Below are 21,870 nucleotides of genomic sequence, written 5' to 3' on the forward strand. Positions count from 1 at the left end.
CAATTCCCATTTGTTGAAGAACTCTTAGCACAAAGGCAGCAAAACAAGGTTATCAGAATTTAAAAAAACCTGTCAATCTCCCTCTAGCATATTGACCTTCCCTTTTCAGAGCTTTTGTAACAGCACTTCTGAATCTCTGCTTTGTGGTATCAAAGTTAATTAAACTCTACTACAAAAAAAATTTCAGAAGCCAAGTTCCTCCCTTCCTGGACAGATAAGAACCTAACTGAAGGTCAGGACATTCTGAAGTTTTCTGCCATCACCAAATTTGGGACCACAAGGGAATATTACATACCTGTTGGTTTTAAGTTTTCAAGATGGTACTTTTTTTTTTTTTTTTTTTTTTGCCTTACTCCTGTTCTGCCTGCCTTGCTCATGCATCCATCCAGTTTATGATATACCAAGCACTAAGGCAAGGTTAGTTTTCAAGCAACGTCTTGAATTATTCTATCACCACAAGTTAAAGTTCGCAAAAATAAATGCCTGTTTGCATTCCTCTTTCAGGATCTGAAAGAATCTACTCAAGAGTCAAGTAGAAATGTAATACCTTCTTTTTATTCTCAGAAAACAAAAACCACCAGCCGAAAAATTATTTCCATTCTGGCACAAACTTAACAGAGTAGGTCCAGCATTTTAACAGATCTTATTATGGGAAAGAAGCGTCAATGAAGTTGTAATCAAAGAATTTTAGGAAATAAATGCAAAACCTCTCCATTAACAATAAGCACCTTTACTGACTGTCTTACCATTCAACACTCATTTCATTCAATCTCCTAAACTGCTGAACTACAGTCCAGTTTAGCATTTAAATAAAAGAAAGATATTTCAATTTGACTTGTATAAAAAGTGGTATACTTGGGTGGCATAGAAGTAAAGTACTATTTAAAAAAGCCAGACACAAGCAATCACTACCTGTGGTTTTGAAAATTAAGCCCCGTGTATTCCGAAGTCAAAATTAACACATATCCTCCATATGATGTTATGCTTGTAAAAATGCCTACAAAAATCTGTTTGTTCAGAAGGCAGAGTGGTTGGAAAGTATTTCCTATTTCACCATTTAACAAATGACATCATTTCACAAAAACTACTAGGCAGCAGAATATTTCAGATAAATTTCACATATTAAAAAAGAACCCAATGCCATATAGTATCCCAACAATTTCAGTAGGCCAATAGAGTTCAGCACAGCAACAAATCTTTGTAGTACAGACTAAAATTTAGCTATACATCATTTGTTACAGTATTTAATTCAGTGCTCAGGAAATTTAAAAATTGAATACACCAAGGAATCTAGTAGTCAGATACTGGTTATTCCCACTTTTTTTTTTTCCTTGCTATTTTTACAGTATGTCGTCTTCTATCTACATTACGAAGGGTATGCTACTTCAGTGTTTAAAACCTCTGCAAAATTGATTAGCAAACTGTTTGAGAAGCAAGAAAATCACCTTTTATAAAGAAGACAATTTTTTTTTTTTTTTCTATCTTCTTCTGACCTTAATATTAAGCTTCTACTCAAGCCAGTAAGAGTAAAATTAACCAGAGCTATTTTGCTGCGAGGACACCAATTTCTACGCCAACATGAGTATTTAGGCAAAATCATTTAACTTATAAAGTTAGCGCTTCAGTGTAAATTAAATTTCTTCTGAAAGTCCTATATCCTACACAAGGTAAGTTTTTCAAGAGTATCCAAGAAGAAATAAAACTCTACCTCAGGAAATAGTAAGAACAGCTGCTGAAATAAATCCTTCATAACACATGCAACATGACATTTCCTGGAAAGGCAAGAATCATGGTGGTTTTTTTTCCTTTAAATTTCCCCTTTCTGCAGGATGGGAAGATATTCTAATGAGCAAAGTTCATCACTATTACAAAATAGTGGTGTCTCCTCATGTCAGTTAGACTTAAGTTCTTTATCAGCATAAAGCATCTGTATGAAAGCTGAGAAAGGGAATTCAGTTTGTAGCAGAAATTCATTTATACCCATGCACAATCTTTTTTTCCCCACAAAAGAAATCCAATGTGGGAAATAATCCTTTAAAACAAGGCCATTAAAAAAAAACAAACCCAAAAAATAAATAGAGTGGTAAAGCCTAAGTAAAGAAAGACATACATTACTGAGACAGCAAATGGGATTGTTAGAAGAGATGAGAAGTTAGACCTCTGTATGACTTCCACATGGCTGAGATCCTGGTTTTCTAGTCTGCTTGGTTCACAAGGTTCCCAAAGCAGAAACAGGCATTTATTTTTGTATTCCCCATCCCTGCCTGTGTTTTTAAAGGCAAAGATATCCAGGATGCAGTAAACATTTCATAAGGCTAATACAACTACACAGTTGACCAAAAACTTGAGTCTGTTTTGTGAAAAAATTTAGGCTAACAAAATGGAATAGCTTACACGAGAAAGGCAACACACTTCACTCTTAAATCAACAAAAATTTTTGCTTGGATTCAAGCTCCACGTTTCTTATTACACATAACACAACTAGATCCTCCAGCTACATTTTTCCTCCATTAACCATAACTTAGTGGAGAAAGTCTCAGTGTACGTCCTAGTTGCCAAAGTCTTACTTTGGAAAAAATGTAGTGAGAAATAGTTGCATACAGGTGAAGGCAGATTTCACACTAAAACAAGTCTTATTAATTACTATGCAATTTTTTGGTATTCTCTGTTCTGGAGAGAATTTATACATCCTTTCTAAGATGCAAGTGTTTGTTAACCAGTATTGGGACAAGAAAAAATACAAGTCTTTTCACCCTTTTTATTAAAAGGAAAAAGTCAAATAAGAAACTAAAACAGGTATAATCAAAATTTCAATCTTACTTCACTGCAGTACTTAACATTTCTAAAACTAATGATTGTGTCATTTACTAAATAAACGTATCAACCATCTTGAGACATCAAATCATACAATTAATAAATATTCTAACAGAGTAAGAGAGAATTAATCATGGTATACACCCTAAAAGTTAGATGATACATTGATAGTAATAAACTTTTTTATGGTTCCAAATGAGTATAAATGACACAAAGTGAAAATTAAAAAGCAATCAAAGGACTGCTGAAATCAATGACATAAGGGGAAACAGAGGCTCACCTTAAATCTAATTCACAACTCTATTTTGCTAGTAATCCCAGGAATAATATTTTTTTCCATAATACTATGTCCAAGAAGTGTAGCTTTTTTAGTGATTTATTCTTCCACAAGGGCACTTTCAGGAGACGCAGTAAAACAAGAAAGGCTCAAGTTTTCTTTTCTCCCTAACAATTGGGTGCACTTTGTAGCAAGTGAGCTCAATGTAACAAATCCCTTGAAAAAAGGGAAAGGGAAGGGTGTGAATGTGATGTTCATGAAGGATACAAGCTTGATAGCCCTAAACCCCAAGGTCTTCCTTTAATTCATAAGATAATGTGGCACCAGCTCAAAAAAGTAACTATTTCTGAGCCACTCATTATCATCTGTGATAGCGAGTGCTGCAATGCTGACACGGGTCCCTTGACCTCTCCAAACTAAAATAAGTTATTTGTTTTCAAGACAGACAGCAAGTTCTCATTGTCATGTCTTCAGGCTGGAGTAGAATTGTAATAATTTTGTTCTACAGCGACACTTACAAAGGAATAAAACAAATTGGAAGGCCCAACTTGTATCTGGAAGACTCCAAAACATTTTTGAGCTTTTCTTCATTTGCAGGAACTTTTCATACCTGCTAAGCCAATGCAGAAGTAGGTGAACCATAGCTGATTTTCTTAAAAACAGTCACATTACCTAGGAAAACAGAGCATCTGCTCAATCCCTAATCACATTTGAATTAAATGTTAAATTAAAGAACAATCTCCTATGATCTGTTTGTGCAATATCAGACCAACTTTCCATTTCTAAAATGGAAGCTATTTTTCAAATAGCCACCTAACTGAATGACCTGAGAAAGAGCACAAAATAAAAAAGCAAATGGTGACAATTTCTACAAAAGAATCTTTAAGAGCACATATGTTTAAGTCCTGATTTTGTTACCCAAACATTTCGGGTCACCATCAATCTTGCAGACCATAAGATACCCTTAGAGATCTTTACTGAAAATATTGCAAAGGTGATAGCATTTAGTGACCCAAACATAAACCCTCCAGTTCGTGGATCCACCATTTGGCAAAAGTAATCTTCGGAAAGGGAACACGCACAGGATATTATCATTACTGCATGACCCCCTTGATATGCTACAGCTTCCACAGAACAGTTTGTTCCTTAAGCCCCAGAAATGCCAGAGAACAGTCACCTCGAATTATTTATACAGCTGGAAATCAGCATTTTTTCAGAATTTAAAATAGCTGTAGGTAAACAGAATTAGCAACACTTGTTCTGAACAAAGCAGCATTCTGTTCCCCCTGCCCTCTCCCCAAAACAGAGGCAAAATGCAGTTACTTTTCTCATCACAGCTCCCAGGCCAAGGACACTGAAGCTTTGTAGATTGCAAATTCCTCCACGCACATGACGCAGCGTTATACAACTGAGCAGAGTATCCAGCACAAAAGCATTTACCAAGTGCTGAGAGATTTTACTCAACGTGCACTTTTCCCATGTACATTATGAAGAAATTTAAGGTATTATGCTGCACTTAAGATTATGCAATTTTAATGACAACAAAATCAATAACATATCAGAAAAAAGAGAAACAGACGCTGTCCAAGATTTTTTAAGAGTTCAGCTGAGATAAGACATCCAAGAAGAACTGACGCTGGACAAAAAAAAATTACTTCTAAAAATCCTTTAAAGTTGTCGGACTTTTTTATCAGTGCTTTTAATATTGACGTCCAGCGTCTCTACTTTTTTTGTTAGCCGATCCAGCATATCATCTTGCTCATCTATTTCTGTCTGCAGACCAAGGGCTAGGTTTTTCAGACGACTCAACCCAGAAGACATCTCATCTGTCAACGAAGAGAGGGACCATAAGAAATCAAAGCGGTTGTTTAATGTTTAAATAGACACTATTGGGATTCCCTCTTCTCCCAGACCCTGGGTTAGAAAGTGCTAGTTACAACTGTTCAAGTCCAAGTCTTCTCCTCCAATAGTGGAAGCACCGATATTTTAACACTTCTACTGCCTTACTATCAGAAATAACCACTTCCTTCTTTTTTCCATCACAAGTTAACTACAAATGCTTAAAACCAAATTGGACCTTTATAAAATGACATATCCTGTAATGTAGTTTTTACTTTTCTTTTTTTTTTAACTTATTTTATAGAAAATTGGGTACATCTTTTCTCAGCTCAGTATACAGAATATGCTCACTACCTCAATTGTTTTTCTTTAAACTTCATGCAGAGATATCGTCAACACACTGAAGATTTAAGCAGTTAGTTATTTAACATAGATGGAAAAACCCCATTTCCAGATTTTCTAGTTTGGCTACAAGGAAACTACTTTATTGTATGATTGATTGGTATAAATGCTTCTGAGGCTAGTAAGTTTTGCACAGCTTAGGAGTAGAACAAATGTGCTTCCACTAACTCTTACGCTTGATTATTTCTCTTTGATCTATTCCTTTCTGATTTCTTTCCAATCTCTTCTTTCTAGGTCAGCTAAACAATGACACATGTAAGCAAAGAGGCACTTTGTATATATGCTACAGAACAAAGGAAGAGAAAGTCAGCTGAATGGTTTGGGGAAGTAATAAAAGAAATGCAGCAAATTCACAAATTAAATATTTAGTGCCTTTTGAGTCTTCTGTTTTCTGCAAAACATGTTTATTTCAAAAGCTGCACACAGTTGTAAATTCTTTGGGTCCAAAATGATGTACAATGTAATATCAGAGTTTAACTGTCAGGTTAGTTGAATGCATCTTTCAATATAAGTGGTAAGCTTTAGAAAAAAGGTAGTAAGTACCCATACTGGTATAATCTGGATGCCAATTTGAAGCGGTTTTTCCTTATTAATATTACTAGTACCCGCTTAAGATTTTTCAGAATGGATGCTTAAGCCTGTTTGTCCCAGTGATATTCCAGTCAACTTACAGGATGATTCAATGAAACATTTTCATATCCCGAATGCAAGCATTATGGGATATTTCAGCACCATTTCCTCATTCAAATGACACAGATTTGCTAGCATATTCACATTTGGTAAGAATGTTTTTCTTATTGTCAATATATGATCTAAGGGGACTCAAGCTTTTGGTGTGGGTTTTCTCCCCCTGGTCTCTTTGCTCAGGGACAGTTCAAAATCTAACTATTTCTAAAGCACAAGCATGTTGCAGAAGAGTTGAAGTACTGATGTCAATAGCATATCAGTTTCCACAACAGATTTATACTATTCCAGGCATCCTAGCCAGTTTGTTTCTCGCTGGTTTCACGTGAAATGCATTTCTAACTCAGATTTGTTATTAATATTTGCAAGCAGTTGACCCACAGACATCCCACAGCATTCCACCATTCAAATAATGTATGTTTCAATCAAACTTTGGATTCTGCCACGTAAACAGTTTTGAAATGCAGAATACAACCAAAGGATTTTGTTTTTATTATCTAACTTCATACGTGAACTAAAGGAAAGGTGTTTGTTGGCAATATATTACTTAGTAATTTTCTCTGGCTTAAGAACCAAAAATTGAAAATTGCATTACATCAAACAGCTTCAATTTCCACGCTCACCTAAGTTGTTATCAATTTTCTGGTGGTAAGCTCGCAGGTGTTGGTTCTTCGCATAGGAATCCTGTTGCACTGAAGAAACTAAGTCTGCTTTGCTGAAATCATTGTCTGTTAAGAGTATAAAATACAGAATACTATATAATAAGAAAGCTAGCAAGAAGAGGCTTTAAAGTTTTAGAAGGGTTATTAAAAATTAGTCTAACCACAGCTGCCATGTAATCACATAACCTATTAGCAGGAGTATCAAACAGTCCAACATCACTATCTATAGGGCACCCCTCAAGATGAACAGTTATCAAGCTACAATTATGAACTTTCGGGCTGCCTTTTGTAGTTCTACTAGGTAGTTGAGAGAAAAAAAGAAGAAAACCCAGCCACCCAACCAACAAAGCACGTAGGTTGGTAACTTCTACCAGCAGTTAGCATTCCCCCAGGTCAAGCCACCAGAGAGTTATTTCTGCCCTCTATTGGACAGACTTTTAATATTATGTGGAGTGGAATGGAGATTAATGTTACCAAAAAGCATTTCTTTACTTACAGAACTACAACTATAAAGATACCCTGCTGCTTTCTAACTCATACTAAACTAAATAACTGAACCCCACTGTAAAAAAGGAACAGTTACTTTGTACATAAAAGTCATCACAGAAGTCAATGTACTGTGAGAATGGGGAACAAGACCAAACCGTGTACACTTCCTTGCATGAATCAAATAACTACTTCAGTGTGAAGGGTTATAGTCTGTGTTTGAAATAACAAGGAAAACATCTGAAAACTATGACAATTGACAGTTTAAAAAGAGAACCTCTGAACGTGTAAGTTAACATTTTGGCAAACATAGGACAAGGCTGCCTGCACATTGTGTGGATTCTTGGCTATAGTCTCCTCTGTGCAAATATAAGCACTGGATGCTTTTAAAGTCTTTAGTGGATATAGCATAAATCCCCCACAGAAAGGGCTAAATAAAATCTGTATCCAAGTAAAAAAAAAAAAAAAAAAAATCACATCTTCAGTATGGGTATAAAGAGTTTTAAGGGAAACAATTCCCTAGAATTCAAAGCCATGAAGGCTGGGATACAAATCTCCAGACATTAGGCAGCAATGTAAGTCAGCAGTTGGGCAGGCTGAAGGGTCTCTGCCTTCACCACTGTGCAAGTTTGCCCCATGTTGATGATAGACATTCAGAGTAAAATAAAGTTAACAAACCTGAATTATCTAGCTTCCTTAAATTTGGATGACTTTCCTGGTATTTTGACTCTTGTTCTTTACTAGACATCATTGCTTCTTTTAATCTAGTAATAAAGAGAATAAAAAGAAAACATTCCTATGGACCACAGGCCTCATTCTGAATCTGTTAAACAAGAACAGGTATAAAATTTATCCAAGAAGACCAAATTTGTAAGACCTGACCCAAAATGTTCCTTTAAAATGACCTATTAGCATTTGTCTCCAGTGAAAGCAGAACCAGACATTTTAGTGCTGAAAATAGCATACAGAAACTTTGATATCAAAACCAAAGCTGTATCTTCTGTTTTGGAGGCAATCTATTCCTTTCCTCTAGTGGAGGATGGAGGGGGAAGGGAAGGAGAAAAATCAATCCATGCAGCATTACCAGGCTTTACATAAATTTCTCACAGTAATTTTACAGCAGTTAAGTTTTATTTACAGCTTTTAATAGAAGCTAGAGAAATACACATAATATTTAACTGGAAGCATGTCAATGCTACAAATCATGATTTCCTGATAAGACTGAAGTGAGCATGATAATTCAGAAGACTGAAGAACTACTTGTGTAATTTTGTGTAACTGTTTGCATTAATTTCCCACAAATACAAAGTTATTCTTACCACTACAAATATAAATAAAAGTAAAAATATTTTTCTCAGAGTTAAAGGAAAAAGGGAGCTAGACACCCCCTCAGGAGTTTACTTGACAGAATCAACAGATTTTTAAGTTCTGATTTTCTGGTGACATTTCAGAGATGCTGTAGGAGATAAGTCCCAAGTAAAATTTGTATTTTACTTACCGACTGTTAGCATAATATTCAGGGGTTCCATTCTGCTCTGGCTTGCTCTCTGGTGGTTTGGCTTTGAAGTAGTTTACCAAGCCCCCCCAAACACTCTTAATGCTATTTATGTGCCTTTGACTAGTCTTCAAGTCCTGGTCCATTTTATCTACCATCTGCTCTGTGCGCTTCAGTGCCTCTCCTTGACGTACAAGCTCCTAACATATTGACAGAAAAAGAGAAGATAGTAAAGCCAAGATAAACTGAAACATCAAATATTTTTAACAGACACTCTAAAGGGAAAATAACAGAGTTCCTTCATCTGTGTAGATTATTTCTAAAGGCATACAGTTTCTTCCTCACTCCTCTTCCTCCAGGGCATTTCAATCAAGAGTTGCTAGTCAGCCATAGTATTAACCAGCTACAAAATCCTCATCACTTCGCAATGCCCAGGTTCCTGACACCTACTACAAACAGCATCCAGGAATTTTCTGTATTGGCCTTTTGTCAGGTTGACATCTGTGTTTCTTCTTGATGAAACAAGCGTGGCACCAGATAGGTGATATAGTGAAAATGCAAAGGTTTATGGCAGGGAAATGAGCAAGCAGAACTATTTCTAGCTGTGAATGACACGTTCATGAAAAAGGGATACTATTTTCACATTACTGGGGTGTTCCTGGTAATTTAGAAAGAGAATAACCAAAGGAAATAAACAGAAATAGACTTTTCCCATACTGCAGGAACAATCTTTTAGCTAATACTAACAGTGTAGAATTTAGAAATTCTGATATATGCAATTATGTTATTTTTCTAATTCAGCAGCACAAATGCTATCCTAAAGTAATCCAAAGATTAATTCTGGCAGGAAAGTTGCCTGCAGCTAAATTAGTGCAAACCAAAGACCTTGTGTTCATATTCTCTCGACACTTTGGGTAATTCTAGCTGAATATGACTTCACCCCCTCCCCCAATAAAGCAGCAAACACATACAATTCAAGCTTTACCATGTGTTAAGCCTAAATTCTTGATTCCTCATTTGTGCTTTTCTGGACAAACAAATCACGAGGCTGCAAGTTTGCAGAAGTGCTGCTGAGAACCCTCTTCAGCATAAGCACCTATTGCAGCTGGTGGATGCTCTCACATTAACTTAGGCAATCGCATTACTAACATTCAAGGAAACATCCCATTAGCAGGTGACACAATGGACAAGACCTTTACGAGCGATGTCTCTGAGTATAAGCTCTACTCTGAAACAAGTGCAGAAGAATGAAGGAAATGATTAATCGGGATGATGTGAGCACATCACAAGCAACTAACTGAGTAGACTTTTCATTTAACCAAGAGAAGAGCTGAAAACTTTTTAGACAGATAAAGATATATATAAATGCCCTTAATAAGACTTAGTAAGAATTGTTAAAAGCAGATAAAAACAAAGTTGAGTCTCAGTATTGTACAGACACAGAAGGTCTAACCGGGATTTTTTTCTTCAAAAAACAAACCGCCGCCACCCAGAAAATCAGTCCGCAGTACCACAGAGGGATATGCTGCCTCTGAAACAGTGAGAAACTGTAGAAAGAGATATTTCGGGAGACTCTCGGGGGAAAAAAGGAAAACAAGACACACCCCCACACACACCCCGGAGGTTTAAGCCGACAGGCCTGGCGGCAGGCGCGGCGCAGCCCCCGGCGGTACACCGCAACCGCCCCCGGGACAAGGCTCCGTTCCCCGCTCGCCCCTCGAGCTGCGCTGCCCCGCGGGGCCGCGACCCACCTCGGAGGCGGCCACGCCGATCCGCTCGGACTCGTAGAGGAGCGAGAGGGAGCGGGCGGTGCTGTCGGCGGTGGCGGCGGAGCGACGCAGCACCTCCTGCTGCAGGTACCGCTGCCGCTCGGCGCCGCCCGCCTCCCCGCTGCCCCGCGCCGGCCACGCCGCCGCCGCCGTCTCCTCCTCCTCGTCGTCGTCGTCGAAGGGGTTGTAGCTCCTCGGGAGGGCCGACATGGTACCGCTGAAAGCGGGTCGCGGAGGAAGCGTCCGCGGTGAGCGCCTCACGGAGGCAGCACCCCCAGCCCTCGCTCCTCACGGGAGCCGAGCCGAGCCGAGCCGAGCCGAGCCTGCCCCGCCGCTCGCCGCCGCCTCAGGCTGCGGCCCGCTCCGCTCCTTCCGCCCACAGGTCGCCGCCGCGCGCCGGGCGGAACCAAAGCACGCGCCCCCCTCCGGGGCGGGACGAGCGCGCCGAGCGCCCCTGAGGGAGGGCGGTTGCCGGGAGAGGCTACGGCGGCGCGGGGGGGAGGGTGCCGGGCTGGGCGCGCCCATCTGTAGGGCGGGGCCTGGGGGCGCGCGGTGAGGCAGGGAGGGAGGGGCACCGGCGAGGGGCGGGGCGGGGAACCGGCCGGCAGTGAAGCCGCCACGGGCGCCGCCATCTTTGCGGCGTGATTGGTGTTGCGTGATCGCGTGCAAGCCAGCGGTCTCGCGAGAAAGGGCGGGGCGGCCCGTTACTTTCCCCCGCAACATGGCGGCCGCGGCTGTTGCGGCGGCGGCAGCTGCTGCTGCGGCGGCGGCGGCCGCGGCGACCACCACAGGGGCGGCGGCTCCGTCCGCGGGCGCGGGGCGGGGGAGCAGCGCAGGTAGCGCGCGCGGCTTCTACTTCAATACCGTGCTGTCGCTGGCGCGGTCGCTGGCGGTGCAGAGCCCGGCGCCGCTGGAGAAGGTGAGGGGCGTCCGGCGCGGCTGCACGTGTGGGGAGAGGCCGACACACGTGGGGGGCTGCGTCTGTGGGGGGCTGCGTCTGTGGGGGGCTGCGTCTGTGGGGGGCTGCGTCTGTGGGGGCGGTAGGAGTGTCACGCGTGGGGGCTGCGTCTCGCGGGGGCGGTAGGAGTGTCACGCGCACGCGTGGGGGCTGCGTCTGGCGGGGGCGGAGGGGCGTCATGCGAGTGCGATCTGTGTGTATGTCACGCGAATGGAGTCTGCGTGGAAGGGCCCGCATCACGGGTGCCGTGGCGGGGAGGCATGGGGCCCTTCTTGTGCAGAATATTTGTGCCGCGTGGGTGGGGAGGGTGGGGGTGTCCGTGGCCCCGTCATGCGTGGGAAGGGGGTCAGAGCCAGCGCGCCTGCCCGCGGGTGGGTTTACGCCCTGACCTCGCGGGGGCTGTGGCCGCGCCCGTGGGAGGCCGGGCCTGGCGTCTCCGCTGGTGCCGCGGAGGATGCCGCGCCCTTCAAGCGGGGGCTGTCCCGTGGCCGTGGGAGCGGGCTTTGGCAGCCCAGCTGGGGGGGGGGGCGCCGGGCCTACGGGACGCTCGGGAGGCCCATCTTGACCGAAAAACACCGGCGCGGCGGGAGGCGTTGGCACAGCAGCCACGGCCGGAGACCTCGGAGCAGCCCCCCACACCCTCGGGAGGAACGTGGGTCCTCACAGCGGCTGCGCGTCCCTGAAATTTGTGGAACATGGTCTTGAAAGCGTAATTAGTCTCGGCCTAATTAGAGCTAGTTGCTTTATTCTACATATCTGGTTAAATCCAAGCAATGCAATCAGCTCAAGGTAAAATCTGCCTGGTTGAGATAAACCTCGACTGAATGTAACACCAGACAGGGGGTCTTTCTCTGGACAATTCCCTTCATGGGTCTCCGCTGCTGGCACGGGCAAGTGTTGTGCTGCTGCGGGGAGGAGAGGTGGACAGCCTGGTGTTTCGGGAGTTGGCTTCTCTGAGCATAAAGTGCTTGAACTTCTAAATTGCTCCGTGCAATGATGAAAGATGACTAAATTATTGAAAAGCACAGCTCTGTGCTGGTGAAAACTATAGTGCTTGTTCTTGGCTAGCTGTTGCAGGCTTCTTTTCTTAGTTCTTGTTCTGGAAGTCTACCATTGGTCTGACAGCCAGCCGTGAATAGTTTTTTTTAAGCCTTGCTGTTGATTCACTAATATCCAGGGATATTTTTTCTTTTTAGTTTGAGGGACTACAGTAGGAGATAAATGATATTAACAGTTCATGTCTAGTTCACTCATGTTATTGCAAATATTAACCTGATGTGGGACACACGCATCAGAAGTTATTTTCCAAAGTTCCTATTTCCTCTGCTGTATTTTATGTTGAGCAAGAGGATTATTTGTGTTGTGTTACAGGTCTTGTAACTCTGAGGTCTGGCAGTTTAAGGACCAGAATCTTAAATTCCACTGAGCATCCAGTAAATTCTTCTAATCCTCTAGGGAAATAGGTTCTTGATTTAGAAATTTCAAGGCGGGGTGTTTAAAGAGTTATCTAAATAGGAAGTAACTTGACATTCAAACATAGGTCATTCAAACATAGGTATTTATTATGACAGTCCTTTTTAGGTAATATTTATTAACATCAAGGAGATTTATAAGCAGACAATATGCTTGTTGCATTTTTCCCTTTCTTAACAGTTCCATAGGAAAACAAAGTGTTTGGGAGATTTGATATATTCTTTAGATGTGTGTTTGCTGGGTGTGGAGTGAAGTAATAGGTAAGTAGTGAGAAAATAATAGTTCTGGAAACTTACTCTGTTATGTTAAAAGGCTTTGAGCAAAAGTCATACTCTGCTAGGTAAGAGTTTATCGTTCAGTGCCGTATATGAAAAATGCATTGGTGTAGCTGTAACCAAAGCTCCATCTGCCTGGTTTTTGTTTATAGGAATTGAGTAAATATGATATACGTGCCTGCTGCATATTTCTTGCACATCCAAAATGCCTAGTGAATTAGTGGAAGGAAGACTTTGTTGTACCTGGGATGCAGGAATAAGTTCTGTGAATGTGATGCTCTGAAAAGTTTCAGAAATTCTCTTGAGATGTGAAAACAAGCAAACAGCTTGATCAAGTGTTGAAGAAAACTTTTAAATCGACCCATGTGGTGGTAAAAATGTTTGACATCTACTTGAGATTTTTCTGTCTTTTTCTAGTTTCTGTCATTCATCAGTCTTTCCTAGCCCTTAGATGCTCTCATTAAGATTGATGACTAAAGGAGGGCGATGTGGCCATCTGTCTTCCAGAAAATGAAAAGACTACTGTCCACTTCAAACACAGGAGGTCTGAATGAGTCTTGAAAACTACAGCCTGGCAGCTCGTTTCTCTGCTGTGAAAATATTTGCAATTGTATTAGTGCTACCCAGGCCTGTTGCTTGGCGTGCTCTAGGGCATGGACATGATGTCTAGCTCTGCTCCATAAAAGAGAAGCTGAGAGCTTTTTGCATTGCTTTCCTGAGGTCTACTGGTGGATTTTTGAAAGACAGTTATAACACATGTACTGTTGTTCCCCTGCATTGTTTGACACTTCTGGTTTTGTTCCACTGTTTTTTCCCTCCACTGTTTTTCAGGTACAAAAACTGCTCTGTATGTGTCCAGTGGATTTCCATGGGATTTTCCAGTTAGACGAACGTCGCAGAGATGCTGTTATTGCTTTAGGAATCTTTCTAATTGAATCTGACCTTCAGGTATTTTTCCCACTTAGGCTAACTCTATTTAACTTGAAAGATTTTGGGTGAATTCAAATGTAGTTGTTCAATGAATGAAAAGTTGGTATTTGCTATTCACAAAAATAAATATAAAGATGAGAGATAACAGATGGATGCAGGCAGGAGGAGATCACAAGGAAACAAGGACAGTGCTGACGAGTGTGATCGACAGTAGCCATGGCACTGCCGCAGCCAAACTGCTGTTGTGGTGTTTGGTCATCATATCTTAAGGAGAGAAAGGAAAGGCTATTCAGGAGGGTTCGCTCAAACCACATGTGTCATTACGTTCTTCCCCACATGCTTCTAAATGACGTGTATGTTCCACCATACTCCTGAATGTCAGGTTTGTAATAGGCCTTTTCATGCCTGGTGCTAGCCGGGATAAAAAGACAAACAGTGCACATAGGCTGCATTGTATACGAACATCCCTCTCATGTCTGTCAGCCTGTTTATGACAAGCTGGTTCTCTTCCCTTCGAACTGTGGGCGTGATTTCGTGCAGAGGAAAGGAATGATATACCGAGTCCTAGGTCCAAAGTCATTAGACCTAACTCTTAATTTGTTTAATATTGCTAGTGTTTGTATCAGGCCTGAATTTCGTCCTATTTAGTATCTACTATGATACAGCTTACATGCATATTGTCCTTTTTGCTTTTTTTGTAGCATGAATTTTAAATAAGGCAGCTGTATTCACGTTTCGTAGCATTTTTATGATGTTTTCAAAGCCAGCAGTTAATATTAATTAATCCTACTCTATGAGGAAGGAAAGTGCTATCCTTTGATTTGCAGATTAGGAAGCTGAAGTTACACAGATGTGCTAAGTGACTTGCATAAGGCCATGGGATGGATCACGTGCTGAATTGGGACTGGCACTCTGAATTTCTAGCTGCCTTAAAATTATTTTGTGACCTGGCTGTAAACTAATAAATTGTTTGGGGCTAGTCACTGTTCTGGAACTCTTTTCTTCAACTTTCATGGAGAATGAACTGTTGCCTGGAATGAAAGGATTGGACTTATAGCACTGAATTGGCTTACTTTCATTTGCCTGTGTTGAAATCAGTTTTGCAATATTCAGGAAGCCTGTGGAGTAATCATTAGAAGTGAGTTCTCTGTGTGGTTAATGTAGTCTTTCCATATGTCTAAAATACCTTGAGATGATATGGTTCAGCTTTTCTTCTCCATTTTCAATAGAGTATTTTCCTCTTTAGCACAAAGATAATGTGGTTCCTTACCTCCTCCGGCTTCTGAAGGGTCTTCCCAAAGTCCAGTGGATAGAAGAAAGCAATGCACGGAAAGGCAGAGGTGATGTTTGGGTTTTTTCATTATTATGGAATGCCAGCCAGGAAATAGACATAATAAAGGTTATTCAGGACATGGTACAAGGGGAGGCGATAGGTCCTGCTAAGTTCTTAGCCCCTGACTCAACAGCCTTTAATATTGATTTTCTTTAGAAGCAAAGAGGAATCTGAATAGCTCCCAGCTTTCTTCCTTGGCTGCTTTGTGATAAATTGCACTTTCCAAATAATTCCGCGCTCAATGTATTTTGTTACTGAATTGGAGAAGATTGTGTAGCAGTTAGAGCAGGAGAGTGGAACCTGAGATTTGTACACTTTACTTTTAACTTTGATGCTTAGTTGCTATTTAAACTACTTAATTTCTTGCTCCCTTAATTAAAATTAATATAAGGCTACTTTTCCAAAGGGGTTATTATAAAATTTAATTTTTTTTCCAATTACTTGAAAGCCTGGAAAAGTTTTTAATTATTGAAGTTATTCTTTTAACATTTCATGCTGAAATTATGATAGTTAGAGTGTACTTCTAAATTTTGTAATCAATCCTATGTTTTTCTACAGTCTGTCTCAGAACTGTATGACATGGGAATCGCTTATGTCTTCTTGCTTTATTATTATTTGCTCTTTCTATGTTGATTCTCTCTAATAATGCTTATGTGGCTTATTTTCTGTCCGTTACTTTGCAGGCTTGCTTCCAGTTGCAGAAAACTTCAGCTTCTGCTTGGTAACGTTGTTATCAGACGTTGCTTACAGGGATGCGTCTCTCAGAGAGCAGGTAGAGTTTATTTTAGTTTGTGCTGATGTAGTACCCAATTCTCCAATGCTGCAGTACTGACAAATGTCTAGAGAAGAGTACACCACAGCTGCTTTCTTTCTTGCAAAGGGATTGATTGCTTTAACATGCGTACTGCTGCATTATTTTGCTTGTGTTAATTAACAGCCAGGTACCTAGAAGATATTCATAAGTCTGCTGTCACTTCCAGGTGTCAAAGGATGTCCCTTGCTGAGCCCAGAGTTTTAGAATTCAGGTTTTGATACTGAAGTTAGGACTGCTGCAATTTTATTCTGCTAGTACATACCAGCTAACTGCAGACTTTACAAAAGAAGCTGGAACAGCCTCCCTGGGCACTGGAACAGGCTGCCTAGGGAAGTGGTTGAGTCTCCATTCCTGGAGGTATTTAAAAGACAGGTAGATGTGGTGCTTAAGGACATGGTGTAATGGTGGACTTGGCAGTTATAGGTTAACGGTTGGACTCGATGATCTTAAGGGTCTTTTCCAACCTTAACGATTCTATGATTCTATAAGCTCTGTAAGCTGAGTGAGGACAATATACTTTAGTCACATAGCATTAAAAAAATCTTGTTTACAGAGGTGCTTATGGTAATATTTGCAAGTTTCTTTTGTGTTGTAGTGATCTAGTATAAGAGAATAATATCTCTTTACCAAAAGGTATTTTTTTTTTAATGTCTGTCTTGATTACTTTAGATTTTGGATGCAATTCTACAAGTAATGCAGTTCCTGTTGGGAATGTGCCAGACCCCACAAATGCATGATAAAGGTACTACTGAAATAACTCTTTATATTGTTGCTATACCTGTAACTCCTGTCCTCTGAACTTCTCCTGTGTTTTCTAATTATCAGGATCACTCCTGAAAAGTGAGCAGCTTTTTCTTTCGACTGCTCTTAACAAATATTTATTCTGTTTGTTGCTGACTGGTAAATACGGAAGCAAGAGAAGTGTGTTAATTTGCAGTACCTTCATGGTTATTCCTCTACTTGCACAAATAAGTCTTTGCAAAGCCCATTAGGCTGAAACAGTTTAGTGAAGTGGTAGCAAAACCGTGAAGAGGAAGTCCTAAGTTACTGTTAATAACTGTTATATGTGTTTTTCTTTTCCAGAATATTTATGCAAGTATGCAGTACCCTGCCTGATAGGAATTTCTCGAGCCTTTGGTCGCTACAGCAATTCAGAGGAGGCTCTCCTTTCAAAGCTTTTTCCAAAAATTCCCCCACATTCCCTGAGAGTTCCAGAAGAGCTTGAAGGAATTCGCCGACGATCCTTTAATGATTTCAGATCAATTCTTCCCAGTTCTCTACTCACTGTTTGTCAAGAAGGAACGCTAAAGAGAAAGGCTAGCAGCGTATCTAGCATCTCACAGGTTTGTATGACTTGCTGCGTGTTTGAGTCAGTGCTTAGATGATTTTGTGGATGTCCTGGTGGAGCTAAGACCGCATTAAGCCTGGATACGCACACAGTCTCTTAACACATTATTTGACGAGATGCAGGGATCTTTATTTTGGTTCTGCTACTGAGTTTCAAAATTATTGTGTAGCTCAGAAACTACAAGATTATCAGTGACAGTTAAACTAACAACTGTACTAATAAGTCTTCACATGGAACAACTGGCAAATCCTATTCCTTGTGTTGTTCTCATGGAAAAGCATTGTAACGTATATCTGCGAATTTGGGAAGCTGGCACTTGATGGCTAATGTTTTCAGAAGTGCTGAGGATATGTGAGCTCTCACTGGTTTCACCAGGAGCTGTGGATGTTTGTTGTCTTAGGGGAAGAATGGATTCAGATGCTGGTTTTGAAACCAGAGATTGCTATTAGCATGGTTTCATACAGTACAGGAGTCGTCATTCTGATCTCTTCCCTTTAGTCGAAAGCACTGAACTAGCTTTTTTTAACTTCCCATTTTTGGTTGGAATTGAGCTGTTAGGCCTGGCAATACATAGTTCCTGTTAGTTTTGCTTGAAGCTGTGCTTCATTATAAAGTGTATGAACCATTCTCTGGAAGATTTTTCAATGCTTTATAAATAGTTTGTAAATTATGGCTTTTGTGTGATGTTTCAGGTTAGTCCTGAACGTGGAATTCCCCCTCCCAGCTCTCCTGGAGGATCTGCAATTCATTACTTTGAAGGTAAATTATTTTGCAAAGGAACAGTGTGTGATTTGGGGGTTTTGTTGCTATTTATAGAAAATTGAAAACCAAAATAATTTTGCCCCCTTTCTTTGCCCTCTAGAATTCTTATAGTAATTCTCTGGCACATGCCGCTAGGATTTTGAAAAATTTTAGGGTGTAAAGACAGTAGGAAGTTGTTATTAACACCGCTGGTTTCCAGGCTCAGTTGTTTCTAGCAGGCTTCTGAGAGAGACATGATTTCCTTACTGCTAGGCTGTGCCTAGTACTGAAGAGCTTAATTCAACTAAGCCAAAAATATTTCAGGAGATTAGGCTGAGTAACTTTGAAAAACAAATGTTAATATCATGCCTCACTAGACAATTAAATTGTTGGACTAGGGTCTGGAATTTTGAGACCTTTGTGGCACGTTGTATAAATCTAAAACAACTGCTCCATTTGAAGTAAATGTGATATGGGCTATTGTGTAAGAACTAGTAATTTGCTGAAGTGAGAAATAATAAAGGAGACACTGAAGTCAGGTGCTCACTAATGTGTGTTAATTACTGTATCACAAGGCAGAAACGTGAAATATTTTCACGAATAAATATACAAACTCTTAACCACTGAGTTTTGGTAGAGCTCTAGGTGCGAGTTCTGCGTCAAAGCAGGGCTTCAAAATAAACTGTCTTTCATGAATCAGGTGGAGGACTAGCTCTGCATCTGAGGTGTTTTTGTGTCTCTAGTTTTGTCTGGCTCTTTGAGGTTTTTGACAGTTTGGGCATTCTCTGTTTCTGGGTCATTCTCCTCTCTTGAGCACTGACTTAAATTAATTTCTTCCACATTACTTTTCTTTTTCCTTCATGTTACTATTTGTAGAGGCATCTGTCTTCCTTAGTCATATCATGGGATTGCAGGGTAATTCAAATATCATTCTTAAATTGCCAAGTAGGAAGAGACCTGTTTGTCTGCTGTCTACCCTGTTGAACCAACCTATACTTCTTAGATTTTATGGTCTTCATGTTTTGAATTTAAAAACAAACAAACAAACAAAAAACCACGCTGCAGGTTAGATAGCGACTATAGTTGTAGAACAAAAATAATCAATTAAAAAACTATAGGTGGATAGTGGACAAGTTTGTAAAAATTTCAGAACCCTTTTAATTGTGTCTCTAGCAGAGTTATGATTATTTTAATCAGGATTTTATTTTCAATACTAACTCCTACCAGATATTTCAGATACAGGCAGCCCTTGTATTATTTCCGATAATATAGTTTGTGATAGTCTTACTTTCTGAAGAGGATGAGTAATGACCTTGTTTTTATTCTGGCCAAGGCTAATGGTTTAGAAAAAAGGACTGAAAACTGTTTTTTTTTTTTTGGGGGGGGGGGGGGTGTCAATAAATAGTGTTGCTTGAAAGCCTATTAATCACAAGAACATTACTTAAGCACAGGCAGCTGAGTACTTTAAAAAGGCAGAGATGTAATTTCTATAGTGGAAACAGTGCCAAAAGCAGTATGCTTAGTAAGTTGTTTGTTGTTTGCTTAATTGAATCTGACAAGTAATTTGATTTCTCTTTGCCTTCAAATCGCTATAGTGAATTGGTGAATTTTCTGTCTTGATTTACCAGTAGATTAGCTGAAATGCACCTCTTGATAGCTTGCAAGTTAAAGACTGTACCTGTGTTGGAAATAACTCTTCAGCAGTGACTAAACATTACCATTAAACAACATCTATATATTCTCTCTCTTCCCAAACTTTTATTCCTGTTATTTTTTTCTGATCAGGTTCATATCTTCCTGATGGGAGTGCACTGGATCCTGATTATTACTTCTCTACAATCAGCTCCAGCTTTTCAGTTTCTCCTCTCTTCAATGGCATTAACAATAGAGAGTTTAACATCCCACTGGAAATGCTCCGTCAGCTGTTGAACATGGTATGTGATGAGTTCTTATGAAGGCTGCAGTGAGATTGCATTGTAGATATTCATGCTAGAAGTAGATGCAGTTTAAGTTTAAGCTTTCAGAATTGCAAATAAAAAGACAGTGTTTATCTCTCAAGCTTTGTGTAATGTTATTTTTATGGCATTAAACATCATGCTTCAAGAATATTTTTAAAAAGCTCTTATATGAACCATGAAGAATTTGGAAAATCAACTAAGTTTATGACAGCTTATTCCTGTTTGAGTCTTGCAGACTACTTGATCTGAGGTAACTTATGTGCTGCTAGTTGCTGAAATAGAGGATTGGCTTTTGCTGTGAGAATGAGACCCTTTTCTAGAAGGGTTTAGTTGCTGGGAATTCTCGCAAGTGACAGAAACTACTGGCCCCGTCTGCTTCCTGCACCAGCTATTTTGGAACAGCACACAGAGGCTCAAATATATTCATTCTTGTTGCAGCCAGAACTTCTTGTAGTTTTAATTTCATCTGACACTTTGCGGTCAAGTGACCTGTGTTTTCTGTGCACAGGCAAAATTGTATTGTCTTCCTATCTAGAGCCATCAACAGCAAATATCCTTTTTTTTTTTCTTCCTCTGTAGGTAAAACAGATCGTTGGGGATTCTCTGCTAAAGACCTTAGATGCAGTTGTAGCTGAAGTTGCAGAGGTATCTTTTTAAATTCCCTTTCTAATGACTTGAATACTTCATTTTTTTGTCTTAATAATTAATACTTGGAAAATCAGTCTTTTACCTGTGTAAGGTATGCCTTCTCTTTGCAAAGCAATACTAATTTCCTGTTTGAACTGTTCTTTCAGTGGTTTAAATCTAGCCTTGGACTGTGTAAAAATGAGCGGGTGAGGGGGGAATGTTTTTCACTAACATGGAAGGAAATAGTTATTCTCTTAAAAAAATGAATCATTTTCTTACTTTAGCTCTGTTATCCTGCTAAATTACAGCATTGGTTGCCCCAAACTGGTTTACTGTACACTAAGGTCTTTATTGCATATTACAGTAACATTGTCTTTTTTCATGTAGATAAAATGTGTTGGTTGTTTTCTTTTTCTGGCTTGGAAATCACTGCTGCTCTTTTAGGTGCCATTTCTACAAGTTTAATAGCGTTACAGTTTGTGGACCTTTACTTTCAGAGGTAGCATACTTGTTTCTGTAGGTCTGTGAGTCCTTGTTTTCCCCTTCCTGGGGGCAGCTCTGTAACAGCCTCCATCACGTCTTATGGCGTTAGCCTCATCTCCTCGGGGGCGTAAAGCTGTGTTGAAAAGAGTATGTCTTCAGTTGTGTGGGAGAATTACTTTGCTGTTCTCTCCAGCCTTCCTTCGATTACTGCCATATTTGAAATGTAGGCTGAAGTGGAGACAGCTTCAGTTTCTCTTTTTGCTATCTCAGTAAAATAATAGGTTTGAATCCTCTTTTTTTTTTTTTTCTTTTTTAACAACACTGTTAGAACATGTATGTGCTCTTCAAATTGAAAGAGTGACTGAATTGTTTAATACACTGAATGGCTGTACTTTTCCTTTTGATAAAAGTAGGGGGGGAAAGCTGTGAGGTTACTTTTGGTACCTGTTTTAAACGCTTATTTTCATAAGGAAAATGGAGGAAAATAATTATGTGACTGGAA

General features: G+C 40.3%; 2 protein-coding genes across 3 annotated transcripts in view; one reads left to right on the forward strand and one right to left on the reverse strand.

The window, feature by feature from the left end:
* Window positions 1–528: 528 nt before the first annotated feature.
* On the reverse strand, window positions 529–10,887 carry SNAP29 (synaptosome associated protein 29). Its single transcript, XM_082324772.1, has 5 exons — window positions 10,411–10,887; window positions 8,663–8,859; window positions 7,843–7,928; window positions 6,640–6,744; window positions 529–4,917 (listed from the first exon to the last, which is right to left on the reverse strand). The coding sequence occupies exons 1-5, from the start codon at window positions 10,636–10,638 to the stop codon at window positions 4,760–4,762; spliced, it is 774 nt and encodes a 257-aa protein (XP_082180898.1). The 5' UTR covers window positions 10,639–10,887; the 3' UTR covers window positions 529–4,759.
* Window positions 10,888–11,149: 262 nt separating this feature from the next.
* The window catches only part of PI4KA (phosphatidylinositol 4-kinase alpha), a gene marked incomplete at its 5' end in the record, with an annotated part of 65,382 nt that continues 54,661 nt past the window's right edge, over window positions 11,150–21,870 (forward strand). For both annotated transcript variants that reach the window (XR_014229551.1, XM_082324881.1), the window contains 9 exons: window positions 11,150–11,347; window positions 13,966–14,082; window positions 15,311–15,404; window positions 16,081–16,169; window positions 16,881–16,953; window positions 17,295–17,554; window positions 18,252–18,318; window positions 20,086–20,234; window positions 20,838–20,903. Coding sequence is in view for 1 of the 2 variants with exons in the window: in XM_082324881.1 (XP_082181007.1) it covers window positions 11,150–11,347; window positions 13,966–14,082; window positions 15,311–15,404; window positions 16,081–16,169; window positions 16,881–16,953; window positions 17,295–17,554; window positions 18,252–18,318; window positions 20,086–20,234; window positions 20,838–20,903 (1,113 nt within the window). The remainder of the gene's footprint in view (window positions 11,348–13,965; window positions 14,083–15,310; window positions 15,405–16,080; window positions 16,170–16,880; window positions 16,954–17,294; window positions 17,555–18,251; window positions 18,319–20,085; window positions 20,235–20,837; window positions 20,904–21,870) is intronic.

This window comes from Platalea leucorodia (genome assembly GCF_965183815.1).
Source record: "Platalea leucorodia genome assembly, chromosome: 12".
NCBI lineage: Eukaryota > Metazoa > Chordata > Aves > Pelecaniformes > Threskiornithidae > Platalea > Platalea leucorodia.